This window comes from Syngnathus leptorhynchus, chromosome 10 (genome assembly GCF_054491065.1).
Source record: "Syngnathus leptorhynchus isolate UIUO chromosome 10, UIUO_Slep, whole genome shotgun sequence".
Lineage (NCBI taxonomy): Eukaryota > Metazoa > Chordata > Actinopteri > Syngnathiformes > Syngnathidae > Syngnathus > Syngnathus leptorhynchus.
This window is the reverse complement of record NC_141204.1, coordinates 7,430,572-7,452,796: the sequence shown is the minus strand read 5'-3', so window position 1 is coordinate 7,452,796 and position 22,225 is coordinate 7,430,572. Positions and strand designations below refer to the sequence as shown.

General features: G+C 42.8%; 1 protein-coding gene across 1 annotated transcript; it reads right to left on the bottom strand.

Annotated features, from left to right (window-relative positions):
* Positions 1-1,158: 1,158 nt before the first annotated feature.
* Positions 1,159-20,908, bottom strand: ptpn20 (protein tyrosine phosphatase non-receptor type 20). The gene is made up of 47 exons (XM_085921922.1): positions 20,721-20,908; positions 18,929-19,077; positions 18,645-18,808; positions 18,426-18,491; positions 17,879-18,058; positions 17,743-17,812; positions 16,919-16,999; positions 16,608-16,695; positions 16,353-16,506; positions 16,054-16,125; positions 15,786-15,960; positions 15,470-15,605; positions 15,250-15,388; positions 15,028-15,180; positions 14,766-14,951; positions 14,126-14,288; positions 13,796-14,051; positions 13,642-13,718; positions 13,328-13,405; positions 13,108-13,215; positions 12,921-13,037; positions 12,635-12,843; positions 12,459-12,560; positions 12,245-12,338; positions 11,919-12,004; positions 11,658-11,829; positions 11,125-11,336; positions 10,623-10,721; positions 10,040-10,551; positions 9,130-9,880; positions 8,873-9,043; positions 8,628-8,802; positions 8,325-8,535; positions 8,191-8,228; positions 7,864-7,950; positions 7,299-7,360; positions 6,719-6,880; positions 6,403-6,646; positions 6,227-6,333; positions 6,009-6,091; positions 5,371-5,507; positions 5,138-5,286; positions 4,954-5,044; positions 3,584-3,918; positions 3,297-3,512; positions 3,121-3,183; positions 1,159-3,040 (listed from the first exon to the last, which is right to left on the bottom strand). Exons 2-47 carry the CDS (start codon positions 19,050-19,052, stop codon positions 2,930-2,932), a joined length of 7,266 nt encoding a protein of 2,421 aa, XP_085778048.1. The 5' UTR covers positions 19,053-19,077; positions 20,721-20,908; the 3' UTR covers positions 1,159-2,929.
* Between the last annotated feature and the right edge of the window lie 1,317 nt (positions 20,909-22,225).

The window sequence follows — 22,225 nt, the reverse complement described above, 5'->3', positions numbered from 1 at the left end:
ATGTTCTCACCCAGTGAAGCCGTGTCACAATAATTTATACATTTATAAAGTGGTCCCAGTTCAGTGCAGGTTTGTCATTAATAGTCTATTGCATGCCAGAGAGTGAGTCCACATTTATTTATTTTTCGTCTAACCAGGATGCAAAATAATGCATCGCTGTTGATATATTGTAAAGCATTTACAAGGTAATTATTAATTTACACCTGATAAGTTTTTTTGTTGAAAAGTAGCACACGTTAGAATGTACAATATTGCAATTAATGATCTTACTGCTTGTCAAATAACGCACCTGTATTATGTGTCAGTCCGTGTCTGATGATCTAAATTGCATTTATCAACTCCAATGCCATTATTAAAGTTATGAACTAACATGTATTCCGTTTATATCAGCACAATAATGATACATATCACATTAATTGCATCAGCGCCATTATCTACCTTCTTTGCAAAGCGGTCCACATTTGAGTACTCATGCTTCAAATATTTTAAATAATACTTGTCTGACTGGGGAGGAATGATAGTTGTACACACATGCAGAAAGTGAAAGAGTCAGCCCCCCCGACCCCGTCTCCCCGCCCCCCTTCTCTCTTAGCATCAGGTTCATGTGTGTGCAGAGCGTGCAGTGTATTTCCATGCTGTCACAAAGCCCTCTGTGAGAGCGGCTTATTTACCCTGCAGTAAAAAGCCGAGAGGGAGTATAGACTGCAGTAAAAGTGGAGAGGTGCTCAGTGGAATTAGATTTAGGGCCTCCTCCCTTGTATGTGTGCGCCTGTTGCCTCGTTCGAGGTGAGTTATACTGTGTTGGGGGTGTCAAGGCGAACTACAAACACACACACACATTTTAGAATTGTCTTTAATAAGAGAAGGTGGTTCCAGTCAAGGGTTACATAGCGGCTGGTGCAAGTGACAAGATATCCATCCATTGAATAAATATGCAGCGATGCAATTAAGGATTAGTACATTTCACGATGCTATTGCTCTTCTTCACAGTACACGATGCATTTCCTCACAGTCGGAACCGCAAATGTGCTTTCTTGTTTGAAGGTAGAGGAGACGTTAAGCAGCGTCGAGGGAGAAGCATTCACATTACAGAGAGTGATGGCTCTTGACCAAAGCCCCACCCGTAACCCCCCCACCACCACCACCACCTTCCCCTTGGAGAGTATTGCTTTGCTTCGTTACATTCCACATCGTGTTCAAGTCAACTCCTTTGAGAGTGTGCATGCACTACAGGAGCTGGTGTGTGTGCGTGAGAGTGTGTGTGCTTGAATGTGTAGCCTCTTTCACGCAGAGATCCTGTAAAATTGCCTTAAGAGTACGACCGGGTTTGACCCGCTTGGCTTTAACACCGAACCCAGTAAAGGCAGAATAATACAGTAACTGTGTGCTTTCACATAAAAATATCCATTCCTTGTCAATGTCGTATGTACATACTGTAAGTAGGACTGAAAAAAAATGTGGGATTATTCCAGGTCGTGTAAAAGGGAAGCCAATATACTGGAAAGAGTCATGCTTTGCAGTTAAATGTGATGAAATGGAATAAGAAATCTCATCATGACAATGCAAAATGTTATTGTGTCATGATTTGGAAAATGTTTGAATAATAATGATAACTAAAAGGGGAATCTTTAATTTTTCAATTTTTTTTTTTAAAACCCAAAATACCCATTAAAAAATGAAATGAATGTCATGGAAAAAGTACTGTGATAGTTTGTAATGTTCAATTTTCAATGTCATTTTATCAAATTAAAAGTGTGATATCTTGTTATTTTTTTTAAATTAAAATAACTATTAACTTTTTCTTCTAACTACCTAGTTAATCTAAGCCATTTTTGTAACAGAATCATAAATAAAATAATAAATAACCATGCAGCGGGCTGCAAATAGCCACTGGGCCAGACTTTGGACATCTTTGCTTTGCACAAAGCAGCAAAACGAGAAAACTGTTCTGACTTTTTTTTTTCCGGGTGTTGAAAAAGGGGACACTCTGACACGACCTCCTAAGGCAGACAATTGCTGGGTCAACTTTGTACCCCCCCGTTCTTTGTCAATGCCGTTTATACAGAACAGCAACATGGAAAAAGGCGGCGCACCAGCATTTACAGGCCTGTGTGTGTGTGCGTGTGTGTGTGTGCGCATGTGTGTGTTCTAGCAGCTACAAGCATCAAAAAATCGAGGTACAAACCAACAGCTATTTAGTTGCACTGTACATTGTGTAAACCTCTCATTCATTCACCTATGCATTATGGCTGACTTTGTATTAAAATAGCCAATGAATACAGATAGAGGCTATTATCACAAATTCAACCAAAAAGCCCAAATGTCACATTTGTAACAATGGGCATTTAAGCCTTTAGCAAAAAGAGAGAATTGAAAATGTATAAATGTATTCAAATGCGTTATGTTGCTATCTGCCAGGGCTTTTAAGTACAGTTTTGTGGATTTCATATAAAATAGGGCAAGTGTAGCATCTTTGCAATGTGACTTGCATGAACTTATATACTATGATGTGGAGCGAGCAAACATCCACATTAAACAAGAAAAACAGCCAACATTCAGTCAAAGGTCTCGCGAGTGCTCTCCAACAGTTTCGCTGCTGGGGTCGATTCCAAGGCACTTAATTCTTTTCATTGCTTTCGTTGATTTACACAATTCATAGTTTTGCCCTTTTTCCTCACGCTCTCTCCAGGGTACGAATGCACTTAATGAAATCAAAACTCATCATTCATCGAGTTAATCAGATAATAAATAAACTTTGGTAAGATGATCTGACGTAACCTTAATGGCGTTCCTACCGGACAAAATACAATTTGAAAATGAGATGCCACGGAGAAACTCACATCGAACGCAATCAGAGAGGCATAAGGCGAATCACTAAGCCTGAAATACGTAAGAATTCCCTTCAGAGATTGAAACAAAATACAACCATTCAAACTATTTTGTGGTCCTGTGGACTTTCTGGTTGCCACTTGGTGCCATGGAGTTGTAAAATCCCCTGTAAAACCTCCAACCAAACTTTGTAGCAGAAGAGGTACTGTTCCTGAAACCAAGACCGAGGAAAAAGGTCTCGCTTTAGGAAACAGGTTTGATTTAAATCCTCAACTTTCGATTGGCACTGACCTTGGTCTGAATCATGCCGTGCCGCTGAAGTCTCATCTCCTTTACGATGTTGCTCACGTTAATCTGAGGGCAAGGAGACAGATGACTCAATTGTTTACTCGATTGTTTATTAGTAAGCGATTCAAAATACCACACACGGGCTAAATCTTATCACGAGTTAAGTGTTTGTTACTCACAGGCAAATCCCTCTCGACGAGGCTGAGGATAATATCGGTGCAGATGAGGACACCCGAGCGTCCGATGCCGGCGCTGCAGTGGACCGTGATGGGCCCCTGGTGGTGCACCGAACGTAGGTAGCAGATGAAGCGAAGCAGTTGCTCCGAATAGTGCGGAACGCCGTGATCGGGCCAGTGCGTAAATTTCAGGTGATGGACAGTGTGGGTCTCGGATGTCTGGAATTATTTCAATCCATATTAGGGTGCGAGGAGAACGTTGGATTGTTGAAGTCTTGAACGTGTCTCACCTCTGCTTCCACCATGTGGATGACCTTAATATGGAAATATTCCAAGCACTGTTGGTTCACCAGGTGGACGTGATACTTGCCCGTGTCCAGGGGCTCATTGGGCTTCTCGGGCCAATACTTGTGACATTTTACCCGTCCTCGTTCCACTTCTTGGGTCATCATGGCAATCACGTCCGATTTGCTTTCCCAGATCATTTGCCAGAAGGCAGCCACCGTAGAGGGTAGCGGTCCTTGGCAGGAAATGTAGGAGAGCTCTTCACCTCCCGCTTGCATGCGGATGTGGCTGGCGTTGATGTAGTCGCGCTTCTCCCCGAGGGTGACGCGAGTTTTGTCATCTGTGGTTGGAAAAGAGGAAACAGAACCAGAGTGAGTGTTGCAGTGTGTCCATTGACTTGTTTGGAGTGATTCCAATGATGCAACAGAGTCTTGAAATTTCTTGGGTTCTGTCATCTTTTGTATTCAATAATTCAATAAAAATCAGCAAACAGCCTTGAGGTAACAAAATTGTTTTTTTTGATGACTTGGCTGCTCTTGCTTAGATATGAGGAATGGATTGGATCGCTGAATAATCTGCTGTATCCACAAACAAGCAAAGGAGAGGGCATATGGTGCGGGTCAGCCATATTCCACTGAGGCCCACTATCTTTGTCAGCATGCTCATTCATCTCTAACCCTCGTCAGCCCCCCCCCCCCCAAAACAAACCTCTGGAGGCTATAAAGTAAATGTGCTGTGTGTTTGTTTTAATATGGATAAACAAGTGTGATTTTGCTTTCTCTTTTTTTTTCCCCTGACAAATTATCTATCTATGTAATTATCTCGTGTTTATTTTTCTGTGCCCTAGACATTGATTGTGTAAAAACACAGACACATACATCAAGGGGCCACGCTTTGACATATGCTTTGACTATTTTTTGTTTTGTTTTTTGTTCCGGTTGTCTGCAGTGGATCTAAATTCCTTGTCATGGCGGAAACAGTTGGGAGAAGTTGATATACAGTAAAGCAACCACGCCTTCATCACAGGAGTTTTTTTTTTATTCCATATGCTTCAAAAATATTCAAATGAATTAATTGTTGAATATCAATTACATTGGACGAACATCACAATGTTTTTGTATCTTATTAGTTGCTATCTTGCCTCACATTGACTTTCTAACTGTGAAGCCCATAATTGGAATGACAGCACGTAATGTCTGCTGTCTGTCTGCCCTTGAAGCTACTCCATTTATAAAAGACATTGACCTATATCTCTTATAGTAATTACAAAATGTTTTGCTTATGTTCTTGGACGACATCTAAGAGAAGTGTCCCAGAATTCTAATTAGACCGTGGTGGGTGAAAATTAATTCATGTTGAATGGTGAGTGACTCACAGGGCAAGATGTCTCTGTAGCGGTTCTTGTCTCTGTGCTCAGGGGCTTTTCCCACCACACAGTCATCAGAAGGCTTTAGGTGCTCCAGAGCCTGAAGTCACATTCATGTGTAACAATGTTAACACATATGAACAGAATTGTCCCGTTGAGCAAAATTTTCTGGACAGTGTTCCGTGAAACCCACCATGAATTCTTTGACCAGTTCCTGCTGGTCTAATTGATGCTGTAGAATCTGGATGATGGCTTTGACCCTGGAGCCAGAATACGGGCTGCTTCCAGATGGGTTAATGAGGGCTAAACTGGATAGTTCCTCCTCTGATACGATGGGCGGACCTGGACAGAGGATAAAATATACAGTACTTTATCATAAATTCATAATAATAACAATAATAAATAAAGGAATAGAGAGTTGGACACCTATCTGTGGTGAGCTGTTTAGGTGAGCATCTGCATCAAACACATTGTCATCTTCCTCTTCGCTGCTCCAGCCATCGGACTCTGGTTTCCGGATGCCTCTGCACGACCGGTCCAACAGTTTGCTCACAGTTTGTTTCCTGGGGGAGGCAGGGGGGGAGACCACACCATTTTTATTCTTCGGTAGGTAGGACCAGTTGAGATCATGCAAGGCTGAGTTTCCTTTCCCTGCGACCTTTCCATCTAAAATACAGTATACAACACCATGCTAAAATATCTATTGTTTATCATCTATTATTTTTTTGTAGTGGGGTAGAAGTGGAGGCATAGAAGGGATTCATTTGTGATTTTAATTTAGTTTTAACATATTTGCCTTGTTTATTAGTATAGTGATTCCCCCATCAATTCAAGCATCTGCTTCCCGGAGCTGGCTTATTCATTGCTCTCTGTTGCCGCTTTGTGGTGATTATGGGAACTCCAGAAAAAGAAAAAAAAAAGAGAGGGCCCCGTTTACAAATGGGGTTTGCGCAAAAAACAAGACTTGATAGCTCTTGCAAACAGACGAGGAAGCCAATTTAGGAACCCATGATTGCATCTGCCAAATGGCTGGAAAGTACAAGGGAAATTTTGGAAGTTACTACCTGTCAGATGCTCCATGCAACATTTCAGTGACATTCAGTGATGGGCAGCAAGCTTGATGAGAAGGTGTGCTGTCACAGCTCTCCTAGTACACCGACCAACAGGCAAAGTTTGCAACCATTAAAATGAGGCACAAAATCATCCTACTGTAAAGATATCACGATCATGTTTGATTTAGCAAATCTCCTGAGACTTCATCTCACTTCCACTGTGTGTTCACCTCAATAATTGGCGTTTCATCCATTACCACAGTCAGATGTCGTGGAGGAGGAGGTGGCGTCGTGACTAAAACACCACACTCGTTAAAGACACACTCTGAAATTGGCTCTGAAACAGCATGGAAAGAAAACCAATGTTACATTTTATAGTGCTTGTAGTGGATTTTATAGAGCCTACCAGGGGGGTGCTCCACTGGCTTATTTGTCATGGCGTCAGGTGAGGAAGAGGCATCGGAGGTGGTAACTGGAGCTGGCTGCTCAGCTAGGACAGCTTCGGCCCCCGTGGCCATGTTGGGTGGTGTCGGTGATTCGGAATAGGTTAGGATGTCCCTGCAGATGGTGAGCTGCACGGTGCCCTCCGCTTTACGTAGAATATCCACCACCTTATTGTGGCTCAGCCCCGACACAATGACACCGTTCACCTGGTTAAACACAGTCGGGATTGATCTTTGGTCGGGAGAGAAAACTTTTCCAAACAGAATTGTTAACGTTACCTCCAGAAGAATATCTCCAACTCTTAACCTGCCATCTTGCTCAGCTACTCCACCAGAACAGATTTCTTTCACTCTGAGCATACTGCCATTGGTCCCACCAACCAGAGCAAAACCAAGGCCGCCTCCTTCTGGTTTGCTAAACTCTACTTGCATAATGCAACTCTGCAGGGACAGAGGAACTGTTATTAGTGAACATCTGAAATTGTCATCTTAAATACTTACCGCTGGTCTTCTGTAAATTGTTGTACGCAATGTCTCTTTTCCTCTGCACAGTTTTGAGTCGACTCATCGTATTTCCATAGGCAGAACCAAATCAGTACTATTTTTTCCAAACAAAATTCAAGTCACTAACGTTTGGAAATAAATAGCTGGAAATGACACATATTTAACACGCATGCCAAAACAGTATTTTAACCTAACCCTAAGCCCCAACATTTTGTTTGATAGTTTTTGTTTTGCATTCCAAATGCCATTTTGATAAACAACCTCGCCTCTGCAGTGGAAAAGTGGCATTCGTGTTCTCACATTACATAATGTGCAACAAACACAAAATGATGTAGTGTAGAGAAAGAACACTTACATCCTGTTGTTCAGCCACAGACAGACATCTGAAGTTGCTAAGAGTCCTACTGACAACTTCAACTGCAGGGGAAATAAAAAACAGCAATAGATTAGGAATGAATCAGCAGGAAAAGTAGAAAAAAGTACAAATATTGATCCTGGTTTGTTTGATCCAAGCTAATTAACATCCAAAGTTCAGCACCAAAATGATTCATTGATTTAAATTGAAACCAATGAAATTGCAGCGACGACGCCACAAAGAACCTCTCAGGTAGTCTGTTTTTGAAAGCGTTGAAAGCTATGCGCCTCTTCTATGACAGGTGAACAAGACGAGGTCTTTTTAAAATGACGCTGTCCGCTGTTCTTCTATCTGCCGCCAAACTGTCACCAAGCAACCAAACCACCTGGACTAAAGACCACCAGAGACTATGAGATGAATAATTAGCAAGCTTCTGGCCTCCACTGGTGTATTGGACTGCACGACTGTTGGTATCACACACTCACAATATAAGCACATACAAAGCAACAAGAACGTGCTGGTGGAAGGATATGCTGGGCTGACAAAGATAAGAGGAGTATCTCACCATCTTCCGGAGGTGATTCTTTGTCAGGAGAGATAGGCTCTTCAAAACGAGCAAAGAACTTCCTGTCCTTTTTCCAATCAAACAGACCTGTAAAAGAAGTACACACACACACACACACACACACACACAAAAAAAGTTCAGACAGATGATGACTTCATTCCCCTTCAAAGTATTTTGGTAATGATTGAACTTAAATGATCATTTAGTTAAACCCAAACATGTGGGTTTCCCAGCATCTGTGTTTCTAACAAACAAACTCTTCCTGTTTGTCCTTAGGTTTACTGAAGCAGATGAAATCATCTCATAAATCTTTCACAGACTTCTCACCATTCCATTTGGCCTTGGGCGTCACTGGCTGGTCATCTCTGGAGCATAGGAAAGATAAAAACAACAGAGTGAGTCACTCAGGTTTGTGTATCTAGTCTATTCTTTTCCATTTGGACCCCCGATTAGGCACGGACCTCAGGATTTTGAGTTTGACTTTACGTGGGGCGATCTCGCATGCTTTGACAGCATCATCCAAGGTCATTCCCAGAGTGCACCTGCCGCAGATGTAGAGGATCTTGTCGTTGGGTTGCACGGTGCCTTCCTCGCTGGCAGGGGAGCCTGGCACCACCTCGAGACAATAAATGCCCTGCCATTTGCTTCCAATTCCACCAGTCAGTTTAATGCCTTGATGAAGCAGACACAATTGCCAGGTTGAGATTTTCCGCAGTCCTGCCCTCTCAAAACAAGAAAGAATGAAAAACCCACGGTGGTCCTACCGAGCTGTCCTGAAGGTGTCTTGTAGAGGACAATATCAGGTAGGCTGTCACAAGAAGGAGCTGCTACCAGGTTGGTAACAGCCCTGCCCAGGGTCATACTGAGTCTCCTGGGAGAGGACCTGAGAATCGTCATGGCAACTTCATCTGCCACGTTGGTAACATCGTGTCCATTTACCTGGAGATGATTCAAACAGATGAATAGAATCAGCAGAGCGACTAAGGCCTTCAAATAAGTCGGCATTTACCGTGATAAGTCGGTCTCCGGCTCTGAGGCGTCCATCTGCCTTTGCTGGGTTGTCCAGTATTTCTTGGATGTAGTAGCAGTTGTCCAGTTTGCTTCGGGTGATGGTGAAGCCGAAGCTTCCACTCCTGGACTTGGTTAAAAGGACAGTCAACTCAAATTCTTTTACAAATCCCTGCAAACCAGCAAACAAATAATAAATGACACAACAATTCGTTTCTTTGTGAAGGATCTGTCAGAGCACAGATTTTTGGAGATGACCTTTCGCCTACTCTCTTCTTCATCCTCTTCATCGTCCTCCTCATCTTTGAATTCTTTTTCTTTCCGCTCCAGTTCTTCTCTCTGTTGTGGATGACTCTGGACGGGTTGAGGTACTATTGGAGGTGGAAAGATGGGAGCAGGTGCGTTGACACAAAGAGGCGTTGATGAGATTATCTGGGTCGTGATGGGGCTTGGCGGTGGAGGTGAAGGATTTTGAGGGAGCCCCGCAGTCGACGGCTTGATGTTTTTTGGGAGGGCTTTGCATTGCAGTGGGAGCTGCTGTCCCTGCTGCAGCGAGTGCTGCTTGGATTTGGACGGCTGTGTCGTGAGGGGCTGAGACGGGTGTGCCAGGGCGCAAGTGGTCAGGGTGTCGGATGAGAAGTTAAGAGGCGTCATGGTAGTATTTGGGTTCTGTGAGCTGAAACTAGACAATGTAACAGATGGATTGATAGAAGTCTGAGAGAGATGAGTTGGAGTGACAGAAGTCGGAGGGAAACTTGGAGTGTTCATGGTCTGTGATGGACCACACAGAGTGTTGGAAGTCTGGGAAAAACTCGAGGAAGTGGTCTGGGTTTGCGAGCTGAGGCTTGTGAGGTTTGATGATGGCGTTTGAGTGGCCTGATTGGACTGAAAACTTGCTTGAGGCTCCAGAGTGGAACTGATAGTCAAATACTCCTCATCTGCCATTATGGTCAGTCCGTTTCCCACAAGGCAGTAGGTCACACTTCCATCTGCCTCCTCTCGAACACCACTGCAAAGAAAAGACAGTCATTTTTGTTTTCTACCTAAAGGAGGAATATTTTAATTCCAGTTTGTTTTGCTTAATCTAGTCAACAGCTAACAAAGACAAATTTATTAATGGGGGTCATTGAGAAATTCCAGAAATAATTACGATATAAAACAATGCTACCTGGCATACACGGAGTTTGAAGTGGTCTTAGGGAAGACGTCAAATATCATGGTTGAATTTGCAGCAACGGCCTCCTCCCCATCCTCGCTTGCCGCTTTTGTTTCTACTTCCTGTTGTTCTTCTGCTTTCTCGACAGTCACCTGCAACTCTTGATGAGCTGGTCGAAAGCAGACTGGAGACGACACGGGTGATGCGGGAGAAGCGGGTGAGGCCGGCGAGATTGGCGTCGGAGGCGTTGTGGGAGAAGATGGTACGGGAGGTGACCCCGCCTGCGGTGAAGATGGAGGCGTCTGTTCGCCTTGCACCTCCCTCTCTTGTCCTTCAAAGAATCTTGGAACTGCTGGAGGTTCTGGACTTTTCTCCGCTGTGCCGTCGAACTCCTCCTCGAGGGTGGGAGCTGTACTCTGAGCAGCTATGTTGACATCAAATTGAAACTTAAGAAGCTGACTGTAGTCGTCCCCGAGACGGATGTCCAGAGACCGGGATCGGAGGTCCCTGGTGGGTGCAGGACTCTAACACAGAAACACAAGTTAAAATAGTACTTTGGCTGATGAGATGTCCGTTAAGTTCCATTTTTACTCACCAGTGTTTTGTCATCAGCATCGTACAGCACTCCTGGGCCGGGTCGACAGATCAGGAGATGAACCTCAGAAGAAGCACCTCGTAGCAGGAACAAAACCCTCTAAGGTAGCAAAGATAAACAGTGTGGGCAATTCAGGTTAGTTCTCATGCCCTGAGATGTACTCCCGTGTTTGTGTGACAGTAATTCCTTGTCAGAACACACCAAAACACTGTGACACAACCAGCTTGCTATTTTAGGTCGCATTAGATTAAAAGATTAGTGAACCAATGCTGCACTGCCTGGTACTGGCGCTCATTGGCATTTTTTTTTTTTTTTTTAAACACACATGCCGGCTCATCGGATGATATAAATGAAGCCTATTAAAATAATTTCCTCCGCTGGGCACAACAGCACGAGAAGTAATGTTTTCACATTCCAATAGTTAGTGTTAGTGCTACTTTTTTTTACTCGTTGATACCGATACCAAGCACCGATACCATTAGTACTTTGATAGATAAAATACCTGGTAGGAAAGGTCCTTGACAGGCTCTTTGTTGACAGACAGAATGATGTCCCCTTCTTGTAAGAGACCACTCTCATGGGCCGGCTGACCCGGGAAGAGACGCTTGATACGGACCACGCTGCCGCGGTCTTGCCCCGAGTTGAGTTGGGAAATGTTAAAACTGAAGCCTAGACCTGACAAATTTTTCTTCAGGATCACTTCATGCGTGTTTTCTAGGAAAGGAATTGGGGAAAGTTCATGAAGCGGGTCATTTTGAATTCTGATGCAAAACATTCTGGTTATATGATGATATATTGAAAAGTGCTGTGCAAAAGTTTTAGGCCACCCTTATGTCGAGGCAGTGAACTGTGATTCTAACCAGACTTGGACCGTGAATTGTCTCAGGGGAAAAAAGGAAACGTCAGCCCTGGATGACTCTGACAGCCACCACAATGTAACTGTCAGATGACTCACAGTTACCTCAGGCCTGTCTGTGCGTGTGTCTCTAATACTTTTTGTGTTTGTTTTTTTTTTGCTTTGGTGAGCGCACACACCATCAGTCACAAAGCTGTAGTCCTTAGCTCGTCCACTCAAGGTTGTTTCCAAGGAGACCTCGTTCCTGGAGGGCTGAGTTTGTGATGCGTTGTGGATGGAGGGTGAGAGGGGCGAGTCGGGTCTGGGCTCCAAGATGACTTTTGGTTCCCGCTCCAGGAGCAGGTTCACCACCTATCACAACGCGTTATTAGTCGACACGTTTCTTTTTCTTGTCTATGATGTGTGTCTGAATGCACGTTTCAGTGTGTGTGCGTGACAACCTCGTCAGTCCGCTTCAGGCACTCGACAGCATGTCGGTGTGACACGGCCCTCAGGTTGGAGCCGTCAACCTCCAGCAGTCTGTCACCTGTCAAATGCAAACACAGCAATCTCATCATCGTCATCATTAGCGGCGTCAATACATTAACGTGTGTGTTTGTGCATTTCTGCATACGGTGTTTGACGGACATGTCATCAAATCTGAGGTGATCTTGGTAAGTGGAGCAGAAACAAGTAGAAACGTACTGTCTCTGTCCCCACACATGGCTGACAACAAATCAAACAAGCCCCAAAAAAAAAAAAAAGCTAACCAATGAAAATAACTTACCGATTTGAATGCGACCGTCCTGCTCAGCAGCACCTCCAACGACCAGGCTCTTGATGTAGATGCCGCCATACCTCACACTTGTGTTGATTCCTCCCTATTTTTAAGACATAATTAATCAATGCCACGCAAACAAAGTGTGCTCATAAAAATGCTGCTCAGAGCACACAAAGATTGAAATAAAATAAGCAAATTGTTTTGCTTTTTTTCTACTCACAGCAACACTAATCCCAAGACTCCCGCCGCTCTTCTTAAGCTCCACGATAAACCTTTCTCCAGTTTTTAAACTTACGATAGAGGGAGACCTAGAACACATGTCCTGACACAAGAAAAAAAAAACTTTCAATTTCAGCAAAAACAACTTTATATGAAGATGGTCTTTATTGTACTAACCTGTGCGTCATGTATTCGCACTACAGGTATGTGAAACTTCCTGTTTTGCTTGGGCGTGGCCATGCTGGACAGAGCGATGGCCTCCTCAAGTTCATCCATGGCGTGTCGGTATTCGGTGCCACTTAAGGTGGTCTGAGAGCCAAAGCTCCTTTCCAATGCCAAGCCCAGTGTGCTCTGGCACAAGGAGTTCTTGCTGTCTTTCAGAGATTCTGGTCATAGAAAAAAAAAAAAACATTGAGACAAGTTCTGTGACATTTAATGTATGGGTTTAATAGCTGCATGTTACGTTTGGGCTGGGACACAATCAGCTCCACTTCTTCAGGACTACTCTGTAAGATGGCAGCCGCATCGCTGAATGTTACGCCTTCCAAACTTGTCTTATTTAGGGAAATTAGACGCCCACCTAGGGAAAAAAAAAAAAAATCTCAATTAATATGAATCCCATGTAAGTCGCATGTATTTTTAAGTCCTACCTGGTTTAATCCGTCCGTCTTTGTCCGCAGGTCCATCTGGCACAATGGAAGCAATGAAAATACCAAGGTCGAGTTTACCTGTATTGTCCTCGCCTACAATCACAAAACCTGCAACGAGATCAGAGACAAAAGTCCTCAGTTAAAGAATCAGGTAAGTGTCGCTCTCTTCTCATGAATTTTAAACCACCGCTCATGTCTAAACGCTTTGTGAAAAACTCACCAAAGCCAAGTTTGGGATCCTTCTTGAGATTTACACAGATGATTTCTCTTTCTGGTGGAGACCTAGTAGGTGTGTCAACTGTGAATATTGAACAGAAATGATAAATTGGACACTGTAGGATTCTCACAACTGCCAACTGTAGTTTTCAGGGTAACCATAATAAATCATCAGGTTCAACAAAATGCTCAAGAAGGTGCAAATTAGTAAAGGTTGATACCGCTTAAATATATGAGTAATGGTTTAAAAATTTTAGCCTGACTCAGCAACTCCTCTACTCCAACATGGCCTTTAATATATGATATTTAAATGTTCACCTCGTATAGAAGAAGAAGTATCCGAGTCTTTCTGCAGTGAGACACTGGACATCATTCTTGGCATCGACTCTGGCGTACTTTAAAAACACATGGAGAGAAAATGAACTTTCATTTTGCAAGTGACAGAGACTGATATTATATAGTATGTCATTACTTCCAGTAAGGACGCTCTTTCAAATCCCTGAGTTCTCCCGTTTCCGGAGGTTCTTTGTTCAGCTCCCTGCTCATCTCCCGCCTCATCTCTCTCTGGTGGCGGAGTCGAGCCTCTAGTTTGGCGCTCAGGTCCTCGCAAGATTTGGACAGAGGATCTGGTTGACCCGGGGCTAAACCCACGTGGTTCAGCATACCCTCAGAGCATGAGATCCGCTTTAGGTTCAGGTTTCGATCCGTATAGACGGACATGTTTTCATCTGAAGGGGGGAAAGGGAATAGTTGGTGTCACTTTAAGAGCAATTGTTAGTTTGGATGTTCTCTCAATTTTTACCTGGCATGATACTGTGGTTGAGTTGTCGCGATGTCATCTCGCTGTGAAACTTGTGCTGTGCGGAGCAGAGGTTGAGGAGGTATTGTGCTATTTTTGAGCTCTCCGTTATGAAACTGTGCTTTTTACCGCTTGGTCCGCCACATTCGATGATCAGTTTGCGGCGCTGGAGAATGGAAACGGTTAATCACATGAGTCGGACATGTACTTATTTTACGTTGTTTAAATTGAAGAATGGTAAGGAAGAGAGAAAAAAGATTCACAGTAATGCTTTAGTGCTGGCTGTATTATGTGTTTTTTTTGTCTTTTCTGTCAAATATTTTGGTTTACCAGATACAAATGCAAATAAATATATATTCAGGAAAAATAAATGTTTTGGGTAAAGATTCTAAAAATTACAGAATTTGCCCAACAATTTTTTTTAAATTGATATAGTATACCAAAATGACTCAATTGTGAAATTTCTCTCTCAATTCAAATTCAACTAAGAGAAAAATGTTACTTGTTATTTTCCATTATTCTGCAAGGAAATCCAAATCAAGGTTGAGTAATATATTACAAATACTAATGATTCTTATGTATTGATCGGTATTGACGTCCCAAATGAATCTCACATTTCGACAATTATTACAATTCTCTGTACCCCAGTGGAAATCGAGTCTGTTTCCCTCCACAGAAAGCGTCTGGTGACGCTCCGGACCTGATTCTTCATCTCGTACACAATGATTCCTTTGGCACAGACTCCCAAAACCAATTCACCAATCAAAGGCCTTTTTTCTCTGCCCACGCGGTGGAACATAACCCCGTATTCTGGTAGTTGCTGGGCAATCTGAACAGAAGCAAAATCGAGGTTAGTTTGATAAAAGAAGCGATAGTGCCAGGCCATTTTGTAAACTTAAACGCACTTTGAGATACTCTGTTTCAGCCTCTTCAGGTCCCATGGGAGCATGCCTGGCATGTAGTCTTGGCAGCTCATCCTTCACATTGGGCAAAGCCAGCTTCTCAAGCATTCTCTTTGACACATAGTGCTCTGGCTGGTAGTAACTCTTTCCATACAACTAAGAGAAACAATGCACTGATTTGACAACTGAAATCAAAAGTAGAAATGTTTTTCTTGCGTCCAATACCTCTGGCATGTAATCCCCAAATTCAGCCTGCAGGGCAAGGGCAGCCAGAAACAAGCCAGTCTCCTCGTTGCAGTACATGCGATCCTCTAAGATGTCCTTCCGAATCTGCAAATAATACTGGTGGCGAGTCAATCTGTGCCTGGAGGTGAAAGAAAGCAGGTGAACGTTTGCAAGCAAGAAGCAGAATCTTTGTGACATGGCACTGCAAACTCGTACTTACAAAACAAAGGCGATATCATCCACAAAAAATTTGACTCGAAGAAACACCAAAAAGGAAAGTATTTGCCCTTTTTTCCAACTATCCGGAGCAACTTTGGAGATTTTGGTTTCGTGGTCCAGAAAAAAATATTCAGCATCTGAAAAAATGGAAAGATGCTTCAAATATGATGGAAACAAATCTCTTTCTTCGTACACAATTTTTTAAAAGTGTCAGGGAAATAACGTACTCTTTGTTTTTATCAACACAGATACAAAAAAAAAAAAGCAAGAATAAATACTACTACTTTTAAATCGACTAAATGCATGATGACTTGTACCGTCAAGAAAGGCAAGACCGAAGTAGAAGTGCTCCACTAGGTTAGCGTGAGCAACCACCATGTCAAACACATCTCTCGCACGGGACTTGGTATCGCAACGGACCACCACGTACTGTCCGCTCGGTAGCACCACCGTCACTTCTCTCTGAGACGAACACAAGCGGCCCTTTCTGGACTGCACAGGAAGCACACAACATTCACACGAATACCTTTTATAGACCCTGACGCATTTGATTGACACCGTCAGAGAAATATACGTTTATTTTACCACAATAGATCCCGGAAGCTCAAGAACAGTATGCTGTTCGTCAGCCATTCGGATAAACTCCGGACCTAAAGCCTGTTAAGAAAAAGAGTTGATAATAATACACAGTGCCCTTCAAAAATACCTACATCCAGTTCCCCATATGCATAACCCCCATTAGCCTTTCCTATGATCTCCACATGACAGAAAATTAATAAAAATAGCTTTAGCAGATGTTCATGTATGTCCTCATTAAAGCCTCCTTGCATGCATGTATAGTATGTCAGCCTATGAACGGGTTTTATCAGCTTATGTCTTCTTACCTTAGCTTTCCTCTGGCTCAGGCTGATGGAGGACTCGCTGAAGGTGATGGAAGGACTGTGAGACCTGCCCGGTGTCTTAGGAGAAACGTCGTGGTGGGGGCTCCGGCCGAGCCAACTGCAAGTGCTGTCCCTGTGACGAGCCCCTCGCGGGAGCCTGCGTTACGAGGGGGAAGAGGTGGGTGTGGAAAAGTTGAAAACATTCAAGGTCAACACAGACACGCATGCAAGATAGACAAAATGGAATTTAGTTCTTGCCTTTCCAAAGATGACTGGTACAAAGGTGTGGGTGAGCTTCTTGGTCGATGTTTCCAAGATCTCTGAGGTAAACACCCTGGAAGGACAGCTTCAAGAGGAAGACCAAATTCAAATAGAATTTAGCGACAGGAGTTAACAAAATGGTTGTCAACACAATTGTTTTTCACTTTTTCTTTTGGCATCTGTATGACAATGTCAGAATGTGCAGATAGTCTTTTTATGATGATCACAGGAACACTTTTTTTAATTCATTCATTATTTTCAATTGGGAAAAAATATTTTCAAATTATGTGATATGTAGATGAATTTACCCGATTTTGAGTCCGAGTCAGTTGAGTATCTTCTGCTTTCTGGACAACCTTCACTAAAGTCTGGAAATGGCCCTCGCCTTCCTGTCAAACAGATTAGATTTAATAATGATGATGATGAAAAGACTGTATTTATTTGAAAGAAGGTGAGCTAAAGCTCACGGTTGGTATCCGATTACAGTCTCGAGAAAGAATGTAATCCCAGATTCGCTTTAGGTTAAGATTTTAATCCTGTCGACCTGAACAGTCATTTGATAAAGACTACATTTTATAGAAGAAGCAATTTGCTTGAGGTCAGGTTTTGGCAAAATTTATGGAAGAGTTTAATTAATTTCACAACTCATTTCATAGCTTAAAACACATGATCACAAATCTTTACCCAAATACCATTGACCCGTTCAAAACTCCCAAATTAAAAAGTTTTTTAAATGAGAAAATTAAAAACGTTTTTAAATGTGAAAATGATCACTTGTAAAAATTATACTTTTAAAAAAAAAAAAACATACAGTAGTTACATAATTAAATGGGGAAAAACATTGATCTCACATTTTCTGCTTTAATTCAATGCTGCTCATTCTCGTGCGCATACCTTGGTCACCAAGAGGCAGAATAAGACAAACATGACTATGCTGGATAGGAGACTGGCTCAGCTACTCAGTGCAGAAGTAATATTAGTTGGCATTGTCGGTCTACATGTGTTGCTGCACTGTTTGTGTCCAAATACTGTATACCCATCAATCCTTACCCTCACATTTGTGTGCTGTGTGCAAAGGCTTCCATGTTAGAGAGCAAGTGGTTGAATGAGTTGGATTCCAGCACTGACTCACCATGAAGCCTTTCTCTGATCATCTGGCTCCGCCCACTCAGAGGCAAGCTGCTGTCAGAGCTATGGTCCATCTGAGAGAATAAGGACCGGTGAGATAACAGTCTACAAACCAAAAGGGCCCACAGGTACAGACTCACGGGTTCACTGAAGACTTCCTCCACCAGCTGCCTGATGACGTCGGAAGATGGCGGCAAGTTAGAGGCTTTCTGACGACACTCACAAGATTCCAGGATGGAGCTGATAGTTTGCCTGCGATGGGACACGTCCTCACACATGCTGAGGAGGAGGCTGTTGAGATGGTCGCTCAACTGGACTGGCTGAGAGGAGATGTTAAAAATCAAGTATGTTATACCGGGTACAGTGATGCATTCAGAAAGAGTCACATTGCTTCACCTTTTCCACATTTTATGTTACAGCCTACCTCCAAACCATATCATACTCAACCTCCCTGAAGTTCTAGAAACAGAATTTGAAGACTTAGATGGTTTCTTCAAATCTTGAGTCAGACTGGAGTCGACGGTTTTATGACTTGCAACTTACTGGAACAACTTTATTTTATTTTTTTACTGGGTATTCAATAAAGTCGACTAAACTTTTGATGGAAAATTAATGAAATGCATTTTGAAATATACAATGTGGGAGAAGTGTAGCGCTGTGAATGCTGTCTGGATAATGAAATCTCACCTGATTTTGAGGTAGGTGAAAATCAACTGACCAGTAGAGAGTCATACCCAGAGAATACACTAGCATCTGTGCAAGAAAAATCAACCAAAGGAAAACATCTTTCATTTTCTTTTACACACAGATATCGCATGCTATTTACTTCACATGCCCATTACGTTATTATATAAAATCATAACAGTATTTTGATCATTCCCATCATTTGATGACATGTGCACTGACCCTCTCTATGGCAGGTTTGGTTGAGCTGGCACGGCCCTGCAGCATCTCTGGAGCAGTGAAGGTCGACGCCTCCTCTGATAGGCCACAATTCTTAAATGCTAAGCTACCGGTAGCTGACAGCAGCAAGGAGGTGGGGCTTATGATATTGCACATATTGTTTTGACCTGGTGAAACAAAAGTACCAGCATAATGCCTATTGCTTCACACAGAGGAGAGGTAGTGCAGATGCATAGTGTTGCATGTGCAACTATGAATGATAAATATTCATTTGGATGGTGATTTACCTTTATCGGAAGCATCCACTAAACACGCTGCAGTGGCCAGCAGCAAGGCCCACACCTCCTCCTCCAGCAGAGGCCCCCCTCGGGCCTCCAGTACTTCCGCTAATGTGACGAATGTGCTGCTCATCCTGCCCACATTCCAAGCGTGTCACCTGAGCACACACAAACACAGCCCTGAGCCACAATAATGGATGGCCCACAACCACATTTGTGCGCTATCTAATCTGTAAAAGGTTGTTGGATGGAGAAGGTCACAATTCAGTACATTCTTTGCTCACCCTGTCATTCTAACATTTCTCTTAGCATCCATCCTTTTTCTATATGGCCGGCTAACCACGAGTCCACATGTTGATTGATGGGTCCCTTCTGGACCCTTAAAACTTTTTCCCAGTTGAAATATGTGAGTAATTTTCTGTTATGTTCAAGATAACCTCAACGTGACTCACCAAATTGTGCACATACCCAAATCATCATTTATTTGCCACAATAGTAGTCAGAAGACAAAACAAAGCACCTCCATACCACTCATTATTATTGAAAAAAAAAAGCTAAAAAATATTTATAGTACAGAAACTGATACAATTTCTTCATCATTCTGTTTTAGATCATTTACTATGACCCTAAAAGGACTTTGAAAAAGTGGCCCCTATCGGGAAATAGGTTTCCCACTCTGTCTTAATCTATTAGTTCCCTGCCCACTGCTGTCTTTGTTTGTCCCAAATCCTAATAGGCTTTGCTGTGACCTCCGACTGGCTGTGAGGGAGGTGTTGCTTTGTGACATGATCCCGTGGTCGCTTGCCATCTCATGCTTGTAAGGCAGCACTAGGAAATCAAACGTTCACATTGCAATTTAACATAGCATAATTCAATAACAGTTCCCTGTTGTTTTTAAATGAAGCTGATCAAATACAATGGAAGAAATGCGAAAGGTGTTTGGTTTGATTTCTTTGATTCAATATGGGGTTAATTAAAAAAATGATATTGTTTTGTCAGAGAATCTTTCTGAATGATGGTGCCTTTAACATGTTTAGGACCAAACTTAACTTTGGTTCCTCCTTAAAAGTACATCAACTGATTAATATTATGTGACTGTGCATAAACTCATGATACACAAGTGCATTCATTATGAATCAAGAAATGGTGTGTCTCATTTTTCTCTGACCCAATTAAAACTAACCAGGAAGCTATTTTGAACCCCAACCCACAGTTTCATGACTCCTGCCCTAACCGGTCCAATGGCAGTGTTGTTATAATCCTCATTCATATCTCAATATCCTGATTACTATAACCCTTATTAAACGCTTACTCATGTCAGAGGGATTGTCAGTATACAACAGCACCAGAACAGTTATAAGAAACTTATTATTGTTAGTCAAAATAATTTAAAAGGTGCACTGAAGATGAGACATTCACACACTGTGTTGTGACTTTTCAGAACTCAAGTTTAAGACTGTTTCCCCCATGACATTTTGTTTATTTTCTCCTGCACTTACCAGGGACTTTATTCTAACACTTAAGATGTCTAACACTGTGCCATATAGATTTGGGCCAACAACTGTACCATGTTATTGACATCCCTAATCTACTTTACAATCAGCAGTCTCATGAAGGAGAGATGATGCTGTTTAGGAAATAGGGAATTTATTGGATGTACCTCTAACTTCCTCTTATTAGTAACAATATATGATAGATACCCCAACATAAATGGCTTGATGGCAGAGTCATGCTTCAAGAGGATCTCACAGGGTTGGATTTCAAGTGAGGTGTCTAAAGATGCATGCTACTGCAGGCTTACCTGGTCACATATGTAACCCAGCAGTGTTGTTTTGTGTGCTTGTCTTTCCTGCTACAACCATCGAGCATCCAAAATAATCCACCCGATCATCGTCTCGCTGTTTGGACGTCTCCCAGTGATGCGCGGCTCGTCCTCGGCGCAGACCTCCAGGCTGGCGGCGTCAAAGCGGTCATGGAGCCCCCCTGATCAAATGCTCTTTTACCAGCGTCTCCTAGAAGTCACAACTTTTTTTTAACCTGTAATTTGCTCTATTATTAGTACCTCGACGCTAAACGCATAATTGGATCAACCCATGCGGCTTGACGGCATCAAGTCAGCAGCACCAATGACGGGAAGCGAGAGATCAGCCACGCCGATGCAACTAATCCGTCTGACGGCCCCACGGTACGGAGGATAAACGGACAGGAGGTGCGTGGTACCCCAGACCCGGGAAGGACGAACCAGCTCGGGCAGCGGCTGCTTTCTTGCCCGCTTGGCTGCCTGCGTGCGTGCGTGCGTGCGTGCGCTCCGGCAGAATGATCATAACACTGCGGACTCTCTTGGAACAAGGGGTAAGACAAGACGGCTCATACTGCGGGAGTCTGCACCGGGACGTCCAGGTGGCGCTCCTATGCGACTCTCTGCAGGCCCTGCAGGGGCATCATGCGCAGCGGATACCGGGGGGAGATTCAGGTGGCTGCAGGGATGATTGGACTATACTATACTCTGCCGTGTTACATACACCGACCAGGAGATTGCAGATCCAATGCAAGATTATTAACTATAACAACAACCAAAATAATAAAAGAAAGAAGGAAATCGTCCCTTACAATAATTAATAACAATATCAAAGATGAATTCATCTAATTATGGTTGTAGTTTACAATTCAGAGCCAAAAATGTCAGTGACACTAATTAGCGTCTTAAACCTGTGTCAAACTTAAGGACCGAGGGCCAGGCTGGGCCCGCCATGTCTCTTAATGGCCCATTAAAGTAAATAGAGTGTCTATTTCTTGTTCAGCTCCAAATGTGTTAGACTGAGTTGAGCAAAACGGATGATGCAAGTTTCTTTCTAAACCAAATTAAAACAAAACCAATCGCCGTGTTCAAAGGAAATAAAAACCTGTATTTGTGTGTGTGTGGCGGAGGGGGGGGTCAGAATGAAAGATTAGGGGCAATAGAGCCCAACTCATGATTGATTAATTGATTGCTTATGTGTTTTTTTTTTTAAACAAATACCTCTCTAATGGTGTCAATCAGGACTGTGAATAATTATCCTTATCATTGCATTAGATCAAATTCCATCACATGAGATGCAGTGCAGGCGCATGTGCATCCGGACAAAAGTAGTGATTATTGCTTGTATAAGTATGTTTTAGCTATATTCATTGACATCCAATCAAAAGTGAAAATAAAAACTGTCTATATTCCAAAAGCATTGCATGTAGCTATGACCTTGCACAAAGGTGCATGTGAGTGCATGCGGGACAGCAGTACTGTTTTTTTTTTCTGCAACATGGGCATTT